The sequence below is a fragment of the Vicia villosa genome, unplaced genomic scaffold, assembly GCF_029867415.1.
Source record: "Vicia villosa cultivar HV-30 ecotype Madison, WI unplaced genomic scaffold, Vvil1.0 ctg.002106F_1_1, whole genome shotgun sequence".
NCBI lineage: Eukaryota > Viridiplantae > Streptophyta > Magnoliopsida > Fabales > Fabaceae > Vicia > Vicia villosa.
In genome coordinates this window covers 234,478-257,177 of record NW_026705842.1, presented here as the reverse complement: position 1 = coordinate 257,177, position 22,700 = coordinate 234,478, and the positions used below count along the sequence as shown (strand labels likewise).

Sequence of the window (22,700 nt, the reverse complement as noted above, 5' to 3'; positions counted from 1 at the left end):
CATTTCTGCATAATTCAATGCGGTTATAAGAGCAATTAAAGTAGCCAAAAGAAAAGGTTGACATAAGCTCTGGATTGAACCAAACTCCCTTTTGGTGGTTAAAGCTTTCTCCAACCCTTCATTGGTGCCTTGACGGTTAATAAATCGGTAGAAAATATATATAAACCTTATAATATTGTTAATGTATTCATCACTCACATATACAGAGAGGGAAATAGTTATGCAAACTTTTTTTGTTGCAAATGTGGGTCTTACAACTTATCACATCAGCTTTTTTTTTTGTTTCCATCCCTCTTGGGATTATAGGAAGGATTTTGTAAAGAATAAGTTAGATATTTCTTTCTTTAGGTTCTCTTCTTATTTTTATGGGGTTTTTTAATATTTCTAGATGAGACTAAGGTTGCTTGACATGAGATGGATGATGATAAAATGCTTCTGGCCGGTTATGATCACAGAGGATAATTATGGCATTAACAAGCTATTGGACAGTAGCAGTAGCAGTTGTAAGTTGCATGACAACAGTTGCAGCAGTTCGAGGAATGCTGCAGAAACGCGCGCAGAGCAAAACATAATGGTAAGGTTGACATAAGCTCTGGATTGAACCAAACTCCCTTTTGGTGGTTAAAGCTTTCTCCAACCCTTCATTGGTGCCTTGGCGGTTAATAAATCGGTAGAAAATATATATAAACCTTATAATATTGCTAATGTATTCATCACTCACATATACAGAGAGGGAAATAGTTATGCAAACTTTTTTTGTTGCAAATGTGGGTCTTACAACTTATCACATCAGCTTTTTTTTTGTTTCCATCCCTCTTGGGATTATAGGAAGGATTTTGTAAAGAATAAGTTAGATATTTCTTTCTTTAGGTTCTCTTCTTATTTTTATGGGGTTTTTTAATATTTCTAGATGAGACTAAGGTTTCTTGACATGAGATGGATGATGATAAAATGCTTCTAGCCGGTTATGATCACAGAGGAGAATTATGGCATTAACAAGCTGTTGGACAGTAGCAGTAGCAGTTGTAAGTTGCAGGACAACAGTTGCAGCAGTTCGAGGAATGCTGCAGAAACGCGCGCAGAGCAAAACATAATGGTAAGGTTCGAGATGGAGTCCAAGGCAGTGATGAATGGTACTTGGATTATGGTTGTTCAACACATGAAATTTAGTAAGGATTGATTTTTCAAAATAAATCAAGCCACGAAGAATAAGGTGAAATTCGCGGACGATACCATTTTAGCGACCAACGAGGTCGGTGATGTTTTGATCATGAGAAGGGATGGTGGTCATTCGTTGATCAAAGATGTGTTATACATTCCATGATTCAACTATAATCTCTTAAGCATAGGCCAATTTATTGAGAAGAATTACATGATTCGCATGGAAAACAAGATTTTGTGCGTTTTGGACCGAAACGGGGTTTTAATCCTTAAAATGCATATGTGCCAATAGGACTATCAAGATAAAGTTTAAGGTGATGGAGCATAGGTGTCTTGCTCCAACAACAAGTCGAGAAGAGTGGTTGTGGAACTACCATCTTGGACATCTCAATTTTCGAGACCTCGACGCGTTACAAAGGAATGGTATGGTAACCGGGTTGCCAAAAATCGATGTTCCAGCTGAGATGTCTGAAGATTTTGTGCAAGGGAAGATGCTCAAAAGTAGTTTCATCAAGGATGCATCTCATAGGACCAAACATCATCTTGAGGTGGTGTACTCTGATGTGTGCGGTCCAATGCAAGTCGACTCGTATGGTGGAAATAGGTACTTTGTCACTTTTATCGATGATTTTAGTAGGAAATTATGGATATACCTAATCAAGAGAAAGGATGAGGTATTTTATGTGTTTAATAAGTTTAAGTTCATAATTGAGCGGCAAAGTGTTCACAAACATAAAATTCTCAAAACGAATGGTGGAGGTGAATATACCTCGAATGAGTTTAGGAAGTATTGTGATGAAGATGGGATAATGCATGAAGTTGTGTCACCCTATACGCCACGGCATAATGGTGTTGCCGAGAGGAAAATTATTCGATAATGAACATTATTCGAAGCACGTTAAAGGGAAAAGGCTTGTCGAATGAGTTACAAGATGAAGCTATTTCTACATTCACCTATTAGTTGAATAAGTACCCTACAAAGAAGGTTGATAAGGTGACTCCACAAGAGGTATGGTTTAGATTTAAACCAAGCTTAGGTCATTTGAGAGTTTTCGGTTTAATAGCATTTTGACATGTTATACGTGTTAGCTGAAGATTTCGTTTTGTAGTATTTATCCTTCGAAGAAGTAGAAAATCGAAGGAAAGATGGTTACTGATGGCCATCCCTTAAAAATAAAAGAATGGCTACTGATGGTCATGCTTCGAGAGTAAAGATTTCTAAGTTCGCTATGAAGATAATGAATACTGAAAGCTAGTGAAAAGTATGTGTCTTCGGGGACTTAGACAAATTTATAAATATATTCAAGTATTACTACTTAGCGTGTGTTTTTTCGTAGTGTTTGTTTAATACACTGCCACGCGTCGAAGACAGACTCAGGCGGGAAGATTTGAAATTCGAAGACGGTTTCGTAACTGTCCAAGTAACAGATGGCATCGCTAGAAGTTCTTATGAGAAACGTGGCAGCAGATTAGTATACGACAACGAAAATGCAAAAAATCAGGTTGCAAGAGGTTCTGTATATCAACATGTCGAAGCCAAAATCAGGGAAAATAGTAGACGACCAACTAGGCAAAGAGGTTTGCCTCAGAGACTCCAAGATTATGAAGTATTTCGGGATAACAAGATCAATGATGATGGTGATTTCGCTTACTTTGTCCTTATGGGAGAATCTGAGTCCGTTAGCACGCGAGAGGCATTAAGCAGTCCAAAGTGGGTGTGTGCGATGAAAGGGGAGCTAGAATCGATTGAGAAATATAGTACTTGGGAGTTGGTTGATCTACCGGAATAAAAAAATACAATCGGTGTGAGATGGGTCAATAAATTGAAGGCAAATTCCAAAGGTGAAATAGTCAAGCATAAGGCTCGACTAGTTGAAAGAGATTTTTGCAAAGAGAAAGTATAGACTTTGATGAGGTGTTTGCACCTATTGCTAGGATAAAAACCATAAGGCTAGTTGTTGGCATAGCAAGTTGCAACAATTGGTCAATTTATCAAATGGATGTGAAATCCACGTTTTTAAATGGTCCACTAGAGGAGGAAGTTTATGTAGAACAGACTCCTGGTTTTGTTGTGACAAATCAAGAGGAAAGAGTCTATAAATTGAAGAAAGCGCTTTATGGTTTGAAGCAAGCTCCCAGGGCTTGGAACATACGCATCGATGATTTTCCAGTTAATGTTGGCTTCGAAAAATATGTTTATGAGCCTAATGTCTATGTGAACACGGATGTAAGTAAAGATGTGATCATAATTTGCTTATATGTGGATGACTTGTTGATCCCGGGCAGCAATGGGTTGAGTATCTCTAAGTTCAACAGTGAACTTATGGAAGAGTTTGAAATGAGTGACCTTGGGATCATGACTTACTTCCTTGGAATAGAGTTCCACAAGTCAAAAATAGGATTGCTCATGCACCATAGGAATTAAGGTGGTGTATTAGATGTACATAGTAATTTAATTACATTGTGTAAGCTTCTGGGAGCATTTTGATGGAAACAGCTTAAAAAATAAGCACTTCTGAAATGCAGGGATTGGTTTTATCGTGGGCGTAACCGGTTACGTGAAAAAGCGTAACCGATTATGGAAGGAAATTTCAGTTATGTTTTTTGGTTATCGAAGGCGTAATCGGTTATGGTGTTTTGCGTAACCGATTACAAAAGGAAATTTCAGTTCTGTTCTTTTGGTTATCGAAGGCGTAATCGGTTATGGTGTTTTGATAATCATTGTTAAAAAAATCATTTATAATTTTTTATTGAAACTCATTAATCTTCTGCTCAAAATAAATTTTTGGAATAGAGGAAATACTATACACTTTTGATAATATTTCATTTACTAACTTTAAGCATGTAATGAGTTGGTATTGATGTAAAATTTTCCTTGATTTTGAATAACTCTTGTATCAAAAAAAATTGGCATTATTGGGACAGGTGCTAAACATCCACTATTGTAAATGATGATTATTAAAAGCAAAAATTGAGCTAGCACACAAGGTGAATGAATAGTCTCTACTCTCTAGTCTCTACTAACCATGTCTTTTTCATTTAAAAGAGCCAACATGACCAATTGAAGTTATTTGGTCACATTTTTAAGATCACTTATGATATGATCTGTCTTTCCTCTTTCTTTTCTAATCTTTTTATATTATAATATTTTTTTCGCTTACCAAAAAGCTAAGAACAAAATAATAGTCTTCTTCATCTGTCTTTTATCTCATATGCATTTCATTACATAAGAAGAAGAATTAGCTAAACATTTTTCACAAACAAAGAAAAATGGGTCGCTCCATTGCATCTCTTCATCACCTTCTTTTTTCATCTCTTGTTATTTTCACTTTGTTGTTCAATCATGTTCATGCCAACAAAAAGGTAACCCAATTTTGCTTCTTAATCACACACATATACATTGTAATTAAGATGATGATTTCATTCATTTAACTATTGTACTAATAATTGACAGTGTTACATTGTATACTTGGGAGCACATTCACATGGTTCAACTCCTTCCTCTGCTGACCTTGAAATTGCTACAACTTCTCATTATGATTTACTAGCTTCAATCTTGGGAAGGTATATAAAATAACAAAATTAACCATTGCAATATTCTACTTAATTAAGCTCTTTCTTGTATTGAAATTGATTGGTTCAGTCATATATATTGATTATTGACTGTGACAGTGAGGAGAATGCAAAAGAAGCAATTATTTATTCATACAATAAACAAATCAATGGGTTTGCAGCTATGCTTGATGAGGAAGAAGCTGCACAAATTGCAAGTATGTTGTTGTAGATCTAGCTACTGTTTTATATTTTTAACTAAAAATAGTAAATTTGTTCTCTAACACACATATATTTATATTTATATACAGAAAATGGAAAGGTGGTATCAGTGTTCTTGAGTAAAGAACATAAACTGCACACAACACGTTCATGGGAATTTCTTGGATTGCGTGGAAATGATATCAACTCAGCTTGGCAAAAGGGGAGGTTTGGTGAAAATACCATCATAGCTAACATTGATTCAGGTACTAAACTAAAATATAATTTTACTATATTCTATATATTCTATGATCCAATTAATATTATTTACTTATTTATAAGTACAATTTTTAGAACAACATTCTCTGTTTAATTAATGATCTTTGCCAAAATCTTGTGCGAATGAATTTTTAATAGTTATTACCATATTTATAGACAAAAAAAAAAAGTACTACGTTTTTTATTAAGTCGTTTCGTTATTAGAATTTTACCTCTTATAAATGAACAAGTGAATTATAGTAGATTCGAATCCACGAGAGAAAAGTTAACTATCTTTTTCATCGCATGAAACATAATTAGTTGTTTACATGGTACAGTTGTTAAAGTTTTGTCTTAGTTGCTGTCAAATTTCAATTATAAGTGATCTTGTACTTATTTTTCGGATTGGCTTATGAGCTCTAACCAAGGTTTTAAAAAAGCCGCCTTAGCGTAATTTCGGTCGGTATAAATATTACTATACTAATTGTGGTCGTCGTAATGTGAATTAACCATAATTTTTTTTAATAAAAACAGTGAATAAAGTTTAGAGTCTTTTTCTAATAGATGTTTTGTGCTGGTCAATTTTTGGTGGCTATTTGTGTGGGGTTTTCTTGCATCTTCCACTTTTTCTTATATTCAAACTTCTTATGATATAACGCATAATAATATAATATCATGGTCTTGCGAATATTATTTTAAAGTATTCACCAATAGTATAATCATAGTGACTAATTAATAGACCGAGAAAACTGGCATAATGTTTGTTTGTTATAGAACATTTGTGCTTAGTTTTTTTCTTATTCTTCTTCTCAAGATTTAATTAACCTACCTGAAGACAAAAGCTACATGCTTTCCTTGAGTTGGCAAAGATGCTTTCTTGAATTCTTAATTAATATCAAACTATAATATTTTATTTTACCACATTATCTTGTGCTCTGTTCCTTATCAACTAGTACCTGAAAAGTCACATGAATTTCAATTATTTTATGACAAAGTAAAGATTACTTTAACAGGTTCAATATTATAATCTCCATATGAAAAATCTGTTTTATTTTTTATCACTTAATGAATAAAGCCAAATATTATCCTAAACATCATTGTTTGCATTAGGCGTTTGGCCCGAATCAAAGAGTTTTAGTGACAGAGGAATAGGCCCAATTCCAGCAAAATGGCGTGGTGGTAACATATGTCAAATTAACAAACTCAATGGTTCTACCAAAGTTCCATGTAACAGGTTCTCTTTTAACATGTTTCTCTGAATAATTATTTTTTATGCTATACAATTATAGTACTAAAATTATTGTATATTAAACAATCAAAGGAAGCTAATTGGAGCAAGATTTTTCAACAATGCATACCAATCCGTCATCGGAAAACTCCCTCGTTCGCAACAAACAGCGCGCGACTTTGTAGGCCATGGTACACACACATTATCAACGGCAGGTGGAAACTTTGTACGAGGTGCAAGTATATTTAATATTGGCAACGGAACGGTTAAAGGTGGTTCACCAAAATCAAGACTTGCAACCTACAAAGTGTGTTGGTCTTTAACAGATGCTACTAGTTGTTTTGGTGCTGATGTATTAGCTGCCATTGATCAAGCAATTAATGACGGTGTTGATTTGATTTCTGTTTCTGCTGGTGAAAGTGCTAGTACAAATGCTGAAGCAATTTTTACTGATGTGGTTTCAATAGGTGCATTTCATGCACTTGCTAGAAATATTTTGTTAGTTGCTTCTGCGGGAAATGACGGACCTACCGCTGGAAGTGTTGTTAATGTTGCCCCTTGGGTGTTCACTGTTGCTGCTAGTACATTAGATAGAGATTTCAGCAGTTCTATTACCATTGGTAACAAAACAATCACGGTATAATATACATCATTAATATTCTGATTTTTCCTTGAAAATTATTATTATCATAGCATTGAAATTAATCATGTTGTATTTTTTTGTTCTACTACTAGGGTGCCAGTCTTTTTGTAGACTTGCCACCTAACAAGTCTTTCACTGTAATAACTTCTACTGATGCGAAATTGGCAAATGCAACGGATCGAGATGCGTAAGTATAAAACGACAATACTAAAAATGTTGATGATTGTGAAAATAATATGAACAGAGATCAAGTTTATGAGACATATGTTAAATGATTGTTTCTTATATGTTTTTGGTATGCACATTTTTGCAGGCAATTTTGTAGGGCAGGAACACTTGATCCTTCAAAAGTGAAGGGTAAAATAGTGGAATGTGTTAGAGAAGGGAAAATAAAATCTGTTGCTGAGGGTCAAGAAGCTTTATCTGCGGGCGCACAGGGAGTGATTTTGAGAAATCAACCTCTAGTTAGTGGAAGAACACTTCTTTCTGAGCCTCATGTTTTGTCTACTGTCAGCTATTATGCCAAACATCAAACAACAAGAAATCATGATATAGACCTTATTCCGACGTAATTACTAATCTTATCAATATTTTTTTAGTCAAATTATATATACCATACTTATAATAAGCTTTTAAAAATGACATCATAAGATTACCTGTTACAAATGAAACCTTGGACCGTTTGATCTTGTTCATGTGGCCACAGACTGCTGACTGTGTGCATGCGTCAAACTTTTGCAGGGATATAAAGTCGGGTACTAAAATAAGATTGTCAAAAGCAAAAACAAAATATGGAAGAAAGCCAGCTCCCGTTATGGCTTCATACTCATCTAGAGGACCAAATAGAGTTCAACCATCAATACTCAAGGTGTCATACACTTTAATTTGTTATCTATGAACTAGATTTTTTATCTAAATCCTGCATGCAACTGCATAGACTAATCTTTCGAGCAGAGAAGACTATAATGGACATAAAACTGATTTGTGTTGATTTTTTGTTTCAGCCTGATGTAACTGCACCAGGTGTGAACATACTTGCTGCCTATTCATTATTTGCAACTGCATCTAATTTAATAACGGACACTCGTCGAGGTTTTCCATTCAATGTCATGCAAGGAACATCTATGTCATGTCCTCATGTTGCGGGCACTGCTGGATTAATCAAAACACGTCATCCTAATTGGAGTCCAGCAGCTATTAAATCAGCTATCATGACCACTGGTATTTTCTATCTCACCATACAATCATAATTTTTAAGATGATTACTTCTTTCTTATCCAAATTTTTGTGCTTGCAGCAAGTACAAGAGATAACACCAACAAGCCAATTCGTGACGCATTTGATAAAACTTTGGCGAATCCATTTGCATATGGTTCAGGACACATTCAACCCAACAGTGCAATAGATCCAGGACTTGTTTATGATCTAACCATTGTTGATTACTTAAACTTCTTATGTGCTTCGGGATACAACCAGCAACTCATTGCATCACTGAATTTCAACATGACATTTACTTGTTCAGGATCACACAGCATAACAGATTTGAATTATCCTTCAATCACATTACCAAATCTTGGATTAAATGTTGTTAACGTCACACGGACAGTCACCAATGTTGGACCTCCTAGTATATATTTTGCAAAATCCCAGGTGTCGGGTTATAAAGTTTTTGTTGAACCGAGTGTCTTGAAATTCAAGAGAATTGGTGAAAAGAAGACATTTAGAATTTCTGTGCAAGCAACAAAGGTGACTCCTAGGAAAAAATATCAATTTGGTGAATTGAAATGGACAAATGGAAGACACATTGTAAGGAGTCCTATTACTGTTCGACGTAAATGAAAGATCATTAATCTCGGAGAATGTAGATGCATAAGAAGGATTTAATGTGGTATACTAGCAATATGGTTTTGTTATTTGGTCATTTTGTTGTTGTTTATGTATGATAGTGTAATATGTTTTGTAATAAGTAGAGTATATGTATTGTGATAATTGTTGTATGGGAGTGCAACATCTATATGTCTTGCACAACAATAAACTTTATACTTCATTTTTATGGTTCAATTTAGTATTTAAGTCCTGGTAATACTACTAAAATGTAAGATTAAAGTATATATACACCATCAATGTAATAATGTCACAAATTTCTAATCTTGATTTGCTAGGTTATGAGATGCTTGCTTGGTAAATTGCCTTCCAGTCAAACATCTGCTCCTAATTTGCAGGTCAAGAAAATCTCGACTAGCAAATTATACATGCCGTTGTTCCCCAGACTTCTCTCGGGGCTATTCAAGAAGTCTACAACACAAGTAAACAGTTTTCTTTGAGGGTGACTCATTAGCGTTCCTAAGCCATATGTAGTTACTCTCATAGAAGACAGTAGTTTACTTCCTATTTCAATTTTTTGTCTCCCAAAACATATTATGGTTCAAGGTATTAAGTATAATGATACAATTTTTCAAGAGGATCAAGTAGATGCACAACAAAATAAAAAACAAGGACCTATGATATATGTCATGTTCAATTGGTGTTGTTGAACAAAGTGATGTTTATGAAGTAGTTCCATTAAGAAGATATCAGAGACCAAACGAGCCTCTGATACCAAATTATTATGTTTTGTATCTTCAAGAGCATGAGTTTGATCTCCAACTTCATGAATAATGGTTAGACACATAGTTAAAATATAAATAAGTGAATAGTTAACAAATAAAGTCAAGGGAAAAACTTTCCTTCTCAGTAATAATTTCCTTGATAATGTTAGGGATGTCAATGGGGCAGGGCGGGGGACGGGGAATACATTCCCATCACAATTCCCACCCTCAAATCTATTCCCCATCTCCACTTCGGATCCCCGTTACGGGGGAATTTTGACCCCCATCCCCGTCCCTGCGGATCCCCACGGATCCCCAAGGTTCATGCGGAGATCCATAAACATGACTTTTTTATTTTATTATTTTAAACCAAATTAATAGTAATAGCTTCAAAAATTAACTACAAGAAATTAAGAAATTATTCCTTTATGATAAATATATTGTTTTAACAATATTTAATCTATAATATTAAGTGTCATGACCACTAAAATTTTAAACTAAAAAAATTGAAATAATCATTTAGATCTCACTCTTTTACTAACGATACATATATATTTTAAAATTGTATATAAGATTAATTATATGAAATGAGAAATAAACCTACATAATAATTTAAAATTATATATAAATTAAGGATATTATGTTATTTTAAGCGGGGCGGGGACTCCACGGGGCGGGGGATATTTACGCCACCCCCATCCCCGAAGTGCCTTTGGGGAGACTTTGTTCCCCATCCCCGTCCCTGCGGGAGAAAAATTCCCCGTCTTTGGGGCCCCAAACGGGGAATTCCCACAAGGATCCCTGCTAACGGAGGCAAATTGACATCCCTAGATAATGTGCAAGTTATTTGTCCTGATTTAAAAGGGGATATGAAAAAATTTTGTAAGTAAATGTTTTATATCACTTAATAATACATATTTACTAATTTATCTTTTTATTTTTTTTTTACTAAAGATTTAATGTTGTTGTGGATGATCTTAATTGGTTTTAAATGTGGTTCTAATTATAGGTGCTTAACATGGTTATTGCTTTTGTTGGCTTTGGAAATGGTGTAAACAATGAATATTTTTGGTACAATGACTCTATTTGAGAAATGGGCAAATAAAAAACTTTGATTATTACAAATAATAAAATTGTAGAAGCTGAGGATCGAACCCATGTGAAGAACACTTTACCTTCAATTTTGCAATTATTAAGAGGTAAAGTGATAAGTTTTTATGACGTCATTTGTTACCTTGCCTATATAACCGAGGTTAAAGTCCTTTCATGTTCGAGGTCAAATCTCTTTTTTTTAGTAGTGCAAGCTCAATAAAACATAAGTTTTATGAATTTATGCAAATTACATGATTAAAAAATATTATCTATTGTATTATCTAACTAATACTATTAGATTGACCAATCTGACAAAAATATCTTTTGTTAAAAAATTATTTACACACAAAAAATGACAATTTGGTAACTAACTAAATCACACTACCACTTTTCTATTGTCCAATAAAAATCAAGACTTTTGTCAAATGTCATATTATTACTAACACAATTTCAAATTTCAAAATTTACTTTTTTTTTCTATTCCCCTCTTTTCAGATCTGTTTTGTAAAAATTGAAATCACAAAAAAAAAACAAATCCTAAATTTCTCTCTATCTCTTTCCCTGCTTATCAACTCATCCATCTTCATCTTCTCCCAACCCTAACAGAAAAGAAATTTCCTTTGCTCTCTCCACTTTTAAAACTTTTCCCCTCTTCCCTCTCTCTTTCGATTTCTACTTCAAGATGACCATACCACAATTCTCTCCCATATTCTCTCTCTTTTCGTCAACAACAATCTATCTTCTCTCTCTGGTCTTCAAACCTAGGGCGCCCGAAATTCACCTTTAAATGGAAAACGAAGTGAAACCCTTCTCATCTTTCATTGCAATCTCTCTTTCACTCCTCATTCTATTCATTCTCTTCATCTCTCATTAACATGGGGTTCAACCCTCTCATTCTCAAAACACATGAAAGAAGATGAATAGGGTTTCATAAACCAGTTTGATTTTGGTTATCAATTGTGAAAAGTTTGAGTTATCAAGATGATTAAGGTATATTCTATTCTATTTTTCTCCTTGATTTGGATTATGAATCTCTTTTTTAATCATTAATTTTCTCTATGTTTGACTCAATTTTGTTTTCTATTTTATTTTTTCCACCTTTTCTAATACTTCCCCTCCCCTAGGCTTGAAATTTTAACATTTTTGCTGTTAATATTAAGCCATGCTTCAATAATCACATAATGCAATTTTCTCTATTCGCTTCTGATATTGAATTTGAAATCATCTGTGTGTAGCTTTAGATCTGCAATTTCAGTGTCAACTAATATGGTTGCAGTTTCTTTGGGGACAGAAACTGATGGATCCATCATTTGTCCAGCTGACCACAACTCAGTAGTCGGGATCAAGCCGGTTGTTGTACTCACTAGCAGGGATGGGTAAGTGCAACAACTTTTGGCGTGTTTACAACAACCTTGCTGACATTTTTAAATATAAATGACTAATTTGAAACCAAAAGAAAAATAAAGATAAAATGACCTGCTCTAACTATAAATTAAGTTAAATGTATGTATTTTTTATTACAACCCAATGTGCAGGGCATTTTCAGATGCAGTTCATGTGCTTGATGTAATGGTTGGGTTTGACCCAAGAGATTACTAAGCTCCAAAGTCCGCGGAAAAGTTTATACCTTAAGATGGTTATAAGCAATTCCTCAATAAACAAGGGCTTAAAGGAAAGATAATAAGTGTTTTGAGGAATTCATTTTTGGTTGGATCAAATGTCACTTCCATCTTTGAAGATCATCTCAACGTGTTAAGGTAAAAAAATACAATATAATTCATAACACTGTCTCATTATGACACTATATCTATAATAAAACTGAGACTGTGTGTATTTATTTGCAAATTGAAGAGAAAGAACATTGGTGGATAATTTGAAAGTAGAAAATGTTAAGCCAAAATGTTAATCACAATTTTGTAATTATTATAATTATGTAAATACATCTATTGCTTGCTTAAGTGTATTGAGTTTTATAAATTTTTCTACTGCATTTGGTGAGTAAGATCTATTCTTATCAACTGTGTTATTATCTGAAGTAATCTATTGCAATTTAATTTGTCTCTTCAGTGAAATGCATGATGTGTAACCATGAGAACCATCCAAATGAAATTTCACTGTGTTATCAATTGTGTTATCAGTTAAAGTGATTTGCTTACTGTCGGAGCTTCTTTTTAATTCATTTTTATTTGTTTCACCATGAGAACCATCCAAATAAAATTTCATAGCGCACTTACGGTGTTTGTATAGTTGATGTTGCCACAAGCAGAGTCATTATCGGGCAAGTATGATGTATGATTATGGTATTCGAATTCTCAGGTAAAACTTCCTTAGATATAAACTCATACATGATATTTAGGCAAGATCTGTTAAATCCCATCAAGCTTTTTAATTTTTGACATGTTCCATAAATTTCAGGGGGATTAGTTTTCAAGAATATGTATTGGCAGTTGTTTTCTTCAGTAGATTAGCTTTCAGAAAATTCAGTAGATTTTTTCCACATAACACTTGAGTTCAGGTAGCAAAAGTAATTTTCAATGTTTTGATATCAAAGTAATAAAAATTAGCTATTTGTTGAAGAATATATGTGAATTAATATGTTGAATTATTTGGAGAAAATCTATGAAAATCCAATTGTGTGATTAACATGTAAAATTATTTGGACAGAGGGGCAATAACTAGCAATGGTGTTATTGGACATCACATAACTTAGGAACGTCCCCATGCTCCTTTGATCTAATTGATTCTACTAAATATTATGTTGCACTTGTGGAACAAAGGAACGTTGATTGGCCATATCAACCAATAAATCATACACAACATGAATAAGATTTTAATACCAAAGCGGTTTAAATTACATTTAACATTATAATTGACAAATGAATCTACTTACAATCTTCTCAGTGACTGCACGAGAGACATCTGATGTGAACTCTCTATATGGTCTTTGTCGAGGCCATCTTCCACTTCTCATGTTGTGATGGCGAAGATGGGTTGAAATCACTTCTTAGTGAGTCATCTTCCAATTGTTGTCTTTTTTCATCAATCATTTCTTCCTTAAGTTTTTATAACCTCCACGAGACAATCTATGGGGATATTTATTTTTAACTTGTTTTTCTTTCCCGGTTGACTCTTAACCTGTTATAAACATAATGAAAATATTAATTTACGAGGTTGTATCTAAAAAGCATTAGCAAAAAATAATAAAATTATTCTTCAGAAAATAAGATTACTATTAATCAAGAATTCAGTATAAATAAGAGACTCGGCAAACTTCCCGTAAATGTCCTTATAAATAAAATTATATTTCACAATTAGATGCTCAAGATCAGGCTCGGGCTTTCTAATGTAATCATGTGAGTTATGACTTAAAATCCCTCCAACGCTCACCAGCATAAGAGACCCAATTATTCATTAATTTCTCGTCACTTACTTCAAGCTCAAAAACGGACTATAACTACGTCAATAATAAGGTATTACTAATTAACAAAAAAAACATACCATCAAATTATATAAATTAAAATTAATACCTAAAGTTTATCCATACACTTTTTAAATTCTTCTCGTACTTGACCTCAGTCATCTATCCAAATACTCACTTTTCTATGTCCAAGGAACGCCACATAACTCCTAAAAAAGGAAGCATTCTTTTAATAACAGGTTCAAGTTTTATGATCAAACTCAATTGACTACTTAACATTGTGTTGCAGACTTTTTTATTTTGTCACCATTGTAATACATCTAGTTTTTCCTTTTCTTTTATTCTCATTAGTAGAACACTCATTTAGAGTTTTTCCTTTTTAAATGATCGATCCATCTATGTTCAAAACAACAACAAAAAAGTAACAACAACAACACATTAAACCTTTAGAGTTTATGCTCTTAAGAACAACATTATACCTAACATATCTCAATAAATCCAACACTCATTATCGAAGATTAAAACATAGTCAAAATCATATAATTTTTTTAAAAGATATATCTTTAAAATAAATTTTTTTTTAAATTATTCAAAATAACTTCAATTTTAAGTAATTTTTTAAAATTTTAGTATTAAAAAAAATTATCATAGCAAAAGGATGAAATAATTAAAATAAAAATTTTATGAAAAATTATTGTTTGAAGAATTTTTTTAAAAACAAATCTTTATAAATTTTTTAAAATAAATATATATCATATTATGAAAATTATTTTTAAAAGAAGTTGAAACAAAGATATCTATTATCTTATTTTACAATGAATGTTATATTTCATGTTTCACTTTAGTCTCGTATCTAATAAATATTACATTTTAGTCTTTTAAAAATCATTCTATTAGTTAAATTAATCCTTTGTGATAAACGTGAGAAAAAACATTAAGTTGTGGTAATGTAACATGACAAAAGTCAAAATAATGAGTCAATAATTTAGTTAAGCCACTAAATTGAAACGTTTTAGTTAATTAAAGGATGAAATTAGAACATTACCCAAACTCTGATTAAAGTGATCATACCAAAATTTCATAACATTTACCAATCATAACTTGCTGTTTATCTGACCAGAAGTTCATATCAACAAAATCTTGAATTTGATAGCATTGAACCAGAATCTTGATAATGTTTTTAATATAAACCAAAATGGCTTTAAACATATTATAAAATCACATAATGAGGTATACACAAACACTACTATATAAAAGATGTACACAATAGATAAACACAATTAACTCAAAATAGATTTTGTCATTTTGCACATTAGTCTCTCCCACACATTAGCTTAAAAAAAGGATAAGGCTCAGAAAGAGTATCCCAACCATCTAGCTAGCCTACAAACATCAAATTTAATCAACCCAAATATCGCAGTAAGAACAAAACAGACAAAAAATAATAATTGGAACCAAGAAAATATTATAATATGAAATCATTTTATAATTAACAAAAATATCATGCCCAAAATATATCAAATTGTTAAAATGATACATCAAAACATGAAATTACTATAGTTAAATCAATATGTCATACCTCACATATAAAAAAAATAGTAAAATGATTTATACCAACAAAAAAACCAGCAACCTGTAAATAAAATAGCAAAAAGATTTTTTTAGAAAATTAAGAATAAGATAAAATGAACAACTTTAGAATAGAATATAATAATCTTATATGATAGTTATATTATACATTGGTCCGGTTTGGACTTTATCGTAAAAATGTGTAAATCCAATCTATACTAATTCATATATTTTTGAACCAAACGGCTCAGAAACACCCTTAATCATTCTAAGTCTTTGCAAAAAAAAATAATCGAACGGAAAACTTGATCAAAAATTAAAAATGAATGTTTGCATATATCTTGTTTCCGCATTATTGTTAAACTAAATGTGTGTTTGGATTGGCGGTGGACAGAATTGATTCTAGCAGAATTGAGTTTGGTATAATTGATTTAATCAGAATTGAGTTTAGCAAAATTGATTTATGTTTGGATACATTTATGTAAAAGTGAGTTGAACAATAAACTACCGTGTAAAAATCATCCAGAATCAATTCTAGAGGCAGAAACTACAAATTCTAGCTTCAAGTAAAATCAATTCTAGAGACAAAATCAATTCTACTTTTGTCTAACCAAATATCTTAAAATCATCCCGAATCAATTATATTTATCTAAAATTACTTTTGATCTTTCCAAAAGCCAGATCAAACATGCACTAAGTCTTTTTCCCGTGAAGTGTCATTTTTCTGTGCCTAATATTTGCATTACAATGTAGACTTTTAATAGTAAAAGCAAAGTTTATTAAAGAAAGTGCTTCTATTGTACCCCACTCCACCCTATTGGATAAATTTGTTAGGAAACTTTCCTTAAAAAACCGATAACAAATCGTTATGCCAAAAGATGGTACCCCACAAACTTTCCCCATATTTGTATGAGCACATGCACATAGTACAGAATTAACTTTCCCATATAAGATAAAGTTATTTATTGATACACGCTTAATAATAATGTAATAGTATGAGATAAATACTAAAATCTATTATAAATATATAAAAGTTAATAGTACTTGAAAAAATCATGTATCCTTCGGATTTTACGTTAAAATTCGGATTTTACGTTAAAAAAAATTTGATTTCAGAGTTAAAGGTGTTTAATTACATCCTTGCTTCAATTATATATATATATATATATATATATATATATATATATATATATATATATATATATATATATATATATATATATATATATATATATATATATATATATATATATATATATTTGATGAGAATTTTTTTTATTGACCCTCTATGGAGAAAATCTCCTTTCCGCGAAAATTTCAAACTACCCCTGTTTCGGAGATGCATCTCCGAAGTAAATTTTTTTAGATTTTCTAAGATTTCGGAGATGCATCTCCGAAGTAAATTTTTTTAGATTTTCTAAGATTTCGGAGATGCATCTCCGAAGTAAATTTTTTTAGATTTTCTAAGATTTCGGAGATGCATCTCCGAAAAAAAATCTCAAAAATTAGAATTTTGATTAATTCGGAGATGTATCTCCGAAGAAACCCCAAAAAGATTTTTTCGGATATGCATAGCCGAAAAAATCCCAAAAATTAAAAATTTTGGGATATTAATTAATTCACATATCATAAATTTATATAATTTATGAGTTATAAATAATAATTATTATATATTTTTATTCTGATTCATATTTTAAAATTTAAAAATAATTTCAATTACAAAAAAATTAAAATAATTCCAATTATTAAAAATGTAGTTATAAATAATTTCAATTCATGTTTCTACGGTTGATAATAATAATGAAATAGATCAGATAATAATAATGAAATAGATCAAGTAAAAATAATGATAATAATAATAATAATGATAATAATAATAATAAAAAAAAAATCATTTTTCATAACTAATTATGATAAAAATATCATTTTTCATTTAGTTAAAAAAATTAAAAGAAGATTTTATCTTAATTTTATTTGGTGAATAAATTTTATATTTAATTTTATATAATTTAAAATTTACTTATGAAATTATAATGCTTTTAATTTATATAAGTTTGTAAAATAATTTTTAACTTTAAAATTGTTTAGGAAATTTTGTTTATAAAATGATTTTTAATAACTATAAAATTGTTTATAAAAATTAATTTATAAAATGATTTATCATAAGAAAATTAGAAAATAAATGTCCTTATTATTATTATTAATTTTTTATATAAAAACAAAATGCTAATTTAAATATTTGTTAGGTTAATATTATTATTACATCTTAATTATAATGGTATATATTTAATAATATTTTTTAATTAATACAATTAATTATACTATTAATTGTATTGATTCACCTTGATTTTAATTTTTTAATAATTATTCAATTTTTTCGGAAATGCATATTGAAACATTCCAACATCAAAAATTGGAATATTTCGGATATGCACCTCCGAAGACACCCTCTCTCCAAAAAAAAAAAGGTGATTTTGGAAATGCATCTTCAAAAACACTTTTTTTTTTGTGTTTTCGGAAGTGCATTTCTGAAATCAATTTTTTTTTTGTGTTTTCAGAAATGCACTTCCAAAATCAACTTTTTTTCAGAAAAAAAGTGATTTCGGAGATGCATTTCCGAAATATATGGGCATTCTGGGAATTTAGCCGCGGGTGACCAAGAAGGTTAAGGGGTCAATAAAGAAATTCTTTATTTGATTTTTACTTTTTTATATTTTCTAATTTTTTTACATGTTAAAAGTTCAATGCTGAAACTGGAAAGTTGCTTATTAGATTCAAATTTTTAAATTAATCATTCAATTTTGTTTTGGCTCGATGAACCCTTCACTCTCTTTAATGCATTGAAGTAGTGAAAGTTCACATTGAGAAATGTAATAAGAAACTAATCTCTTAAAATCTAATTTTCTCTCTACTACATGTATTTCAACACTCTCTCCTAAAATCATCAATTGATTTTAACATTCGAATGAAACTTGAAAGAGCGGAAGATGGAAGGTTCGAGTTGCACCATTTCCAGGAACTTGAAGGAAAGGAAGACGGGAGGGACAGGTTGTACCATTTGCAGAAAATTGATGGAGAGAAAGACAAAATAAAGCAAACCAGGTATTAAGCTTTTGTTCTTCCTTTTATGCGAGGAATACGGTGGAAGAGAACTGTATCGGCAAGAAGATAACCAAGTGCATAAAAACTAATGATTCAAAAGTCATCAACGGTGTTTCTCACTCTGAATTTGAAGCTTCTCTCATCGGCAAAACCATTATCGTAGTGTTTACCTTGGATTTTGGTAAGCAACCGCTAGTTTTCCAAAATCAATACTCTGGTTACTTATAAGATCGACTAGATTGATCCTATGACATATGTGTATAGATTTGTTTTAATATTTTTATGGTAAATTCTTTGACACTAATGGTAAATTTAAAAATAGTGCAAAGACGATCTATAGAAAGTACAGGCCAGAAAAGTAACTTTAACTGGAATTTAAATGGAACAAAAATGATGTTAATGTAAGTAAATTGACATTGAATAAAAATATGGTGTTTCATACGTACATATTCTCATAAAATTGATGGAGAGAAAATTGATGGAAGACGGGAGGGACAGGTTGTACCATTTGCAGAAAATTGATGGAGAGAAAAACAAAATAAAGCAAACCAGGTATTAAGCTTTTGTTCTTCCTTTTATGCGAGGAATGTGGTGGAAGAGAACTGTATCGGCAAGAAGATAACCGAGTGCATCAAAACTAATGATTCAAAAGTCATCGACGGTGTTTCTCACTCTGAATTTGAAGCTTCTCTCATCGACAAAACCATTATCGTAGTGTTTACCTTGGATTTTGGTAAGCAACCGCTAGTTTTCCAAAATTGATACTCTGGTTACTTATAGGATCGACTAGATTGATCCTAGGACATATGTGTATAGATTTGTTTTAATTATTTTATGGTAAGTTCTTTGACGCTAATGGTAAATTTAAAAATAGTGCAAAGACGATCTATAGAAAGTACAGGCAAGAAAAGTAACTTTGACTGGAATTTAAATGGAACAAAAATGATGTTAATGTAAGTAAATTGACATTGAATAAAAATATGGTGTTCCATACGTACATATTCTCATAAAACTCTTTCTCAACAACACTTAGATATTGTTGACGCAGTAAAGCGGCAAGCAAAAGATTGAAAGTATTTCGGGAATTATCGTCTCCACAGGGATCGATGCGAAGGAAAGAATGTCGTTCAACAGTTTCCACGTTTCTGAGTTTGGGTTTGAATGATTTAAAGTAAATGCGAGAATTAAAAAATATGAACATAAAAACAATTCCCTCTTTGAATCCAAGAAAATTCGACAGGTTTGTGTTACGTCCACCTATCAACTACTTAAACCTACTAATCAGTTGCACTCAACCCAAATCACTCGTCAATATCATCACATATCGCTCACAACAAGGTTATGTCTAACGCAAAGTTGAGAGAACAATCGTATTGTCTCGGAAGCGATGTCGCGAGCAACTCAACAACACAAAAGTATTAAGAATCGATACCGATTATGAACATCAGACCTAAATATATCTCTAGAGTCCAGAATCTAACAGATAATCATCCTAGATAGAGATTCGAGAAGTATATGTCTATAGTAACCCAAACCTCAAGCATAAAGCAAAAATCAAGGATAATCACCTATAAAGATTTGAGAAATAGATTTTATACAACATCATAATCAGTAGATATACATAGAATCAAAGTAAATATACATATAAAACCACACAAGAGGAAAATACATAGAGAAGAGGAATCAACTAACTCCCACGGTGTCAAACGTGATTGAAGCTTACTCCAACTCTGAATCCTCAAGATGTAAGCTCCAAATGTGTTGTAGAATCATCCAAGAATTAAAGAAATGAAGATGATGGTGTTGGAACCTAAAAATTCCCTAACCATAATCTAAAAATGTGTTTTTTTCCCTAAATACAAGTTTGAAACCCACATATCCTGCTTAGCGCGACACAGCGTCCGCTAAGCCCCGTCTACTGTAACTTGAAATCTTGTTTCGGTCATATCTTGAGAACCGTAACTCCGATTTGCGTCCGGTTCGAAGCGTTGGAAAGCTTATTCAATGATCTATATAACAATGTCTAAATATCAACCAAATTGATTATTTTTCTCATCTTTGTTTTGAGCCTTATTCTTTGATGAATTGCTAAAAATTGCATTCTTGAAGTTTAGCCTTTGGCCCTTATTACATAATGCTCCAAATATGCATGAATACCTACAAAATGAATGAAAAACTATCGATCAATATTATTAATTACACAAGTATACACAATATGTACACATTCACATAAAAGTAGAGGTTTATTCAAGGATTTTAACAAACAAAAATCGATAAGTGACGTTCTTTTTATATATATATATATATATATATATATATATATATATATATATATATATATATATATATATATATATATATATATATATATATATATATATAGAGAGAGAGAGGATATATTTACTCCAAGAGTAAGAGTTAAACACTTACTCTAAATTTTAACCATTGATTTTCATTAATCTAACAATTTTAATTGATCATTTAATTTAATTATTTTGGTTAAGATTTGAAGTAAATTTTCAACACTTACTCTTGGAGTAAATATATCTCTCCTCATATATATATATATATATATATATATATATATATATATATATATATATATATATATATATATATATATATATATATATATATATATATATATATATATATATAGGGGACGACTCAAGTGAGAACACTTGGTTATTATGAGAAATGAGAACAATGAATCACAACCATTAGATTTAGATTTGTTGATTTTAATGGACATGATTTGTTTCTCTTTCTATGATTCTTATTATTTATTTTAAATCAACCTAGAAAGAGAAACAAATCATGTCCATTAAAATCAACAAATCTAAATTTAATGGTTGTGATTCATTGTTCTCATTTCTCATAATAACCAAGTGTTCTCACTTGAGTCGTCCCCTATATATATATATATATATATATATATATATATATATATATATATATATATATATATATATATATATATATATATATATATATATATATAGAGAGAGAGAGAGAGAGAGGAGGGATCAAATTACACCAATATGTTACACTTATAGTTACACTCATTAATAACCTTTGATTTTATTTTAATCCAATGGTTAGAAATGTTTAATTAGTAACTCATGATTCTTACTTAAAATAGTTTTATTCTATTTTTGGTAATTAATAATTTTGATTTTATTAAATTATAATTTATTCTTTTTCTCATAAAATTAATAAAATCTCTACTAATTTTGTAACAATTAGGTCAAATTCAATTTTGATATTAATAAATATTAAAAATCATAAATTTTTAAGAAATATTAATAATAATAATAATAATTAATAATAATAATAAGTGAACAGAATATAGTTTTATATTATTATAAAAATTGTGATTTGTTTAAAATTGTTAGTAAGCATTATTTGATGAATATAATGTTTGTTACTAAGAAAAAATTGGTATAAAAATTGTGATTTATTTTAAAGAAAAAATAATATTATATTCGCTTAATGGAACTAATAAAGCTGTTTTATTTTTAAATACACTACAATATAATTCTCAAAATAGGTATAAAAAATACAAAAAAACTAAATAATAAATAATTAGAACATAATAATTTATTTGTGGATCAAATACAATTTTATTTTAAAAAGTAGTGCAATTTTGTTTTTTAAAATTAAGAATACAAATTTTTTTTAATTAAAAAAATTATTGTTTTATTAAGAAACGATAAAAATAACATATTTTAAGAAATATTAGTAAAAATCACTTGATTTTTATTAATATGTTTTAAAAATACGTGAATCTTTAAGATTTCTTAGTAACAAATATTTTTTTTCATCTAACAGTGTTTACTAACAATTTTAAACAAATCAGAATTTTTATAATAATATAAAACTATATTC

General features: G+C 30.6%; 1 protein-coding gene and 1 long non-coding RNA gene across 3 annotated transcripts; both read left to right on the top strand.

Annotated features, from left to right (window-relative positions):
* The first annotated feature begins 4,313 nt into the window (after nt 1–4,313).
* Nucleotides 4,314–9,104, top strand: LOC131637887 (subtilisin-like protease Glyma18g48580). Its single transcript, XM_058908453.1, has 11 exons — nt 4,314–4,524; nt 4,616–4,725; nt 4,834–4,931; nt 5,025–5,180; nt 6,283–6,406; nt 6,494–7,037; nt 7,136–7,230; nt 7,357–7,611; nt 7,785–7,911; nt 8,048–8,264; nt 8,341–9,104. Exons 1-11 carry the CDS (start codon nt 4,432–4,434, stop codon nt 8,880–8,882), a joined length of 2,361 nt encoding a protein of 786 aa, XP_058764436.1. The 5' UTR covers nt 4,314–4,431; the 3' UTR covers nt 8,883–9,104.
* Nucleotides 9,105–11,395: 2,291 nt separating this feature from the next.
* On the top strand, nt 11,396–13,243 carry LOC131637903 (uncharacterized). Of its 2 annotated transcripts, XR_009294525.1 has the most exons (4): nt 11,396–11,713; nt 12,015–12,480; nt 12,971–13,039; nt 13,139–13,243. It is a non-coding gene; the product is annotated as an uncharacterized LOC131637903 (long non-coding RNA). The 2 variants fall into 2 exon arrangements; XR_009294524.1 differs by having other exon boundaries at nt 12,015–13,039.
* The last annotated feature ends 9,457 nt before the right edge of the window (nt 13,244–22,700 follow it).

Excerpts from the sequence above, each read along its gene's own strand:
- LOC131637887 (XM_058908453.1), top strand. The coding sequence starts at position 4,432 with ATGGGTCGCTCCATTGCATCTCTTCATCACCTTCTTTTTTCATCTCTT. Across the intron at positions 5,181-6,282 it reads CATAGCTAACATTGATTCAG|GCGTTTGGCCCGAATCAAAG; the intron begins GTACTAAACTAA and ends TGTTTGCATTAG. Across the intron at positions 7,231-7,356 it reads AATGCAACGGATCGAGATGC|GCAATTTTGTAGGGCAGGAA; the intron begins GTAAGTATAAAA and ends ACATTTTTGCAG.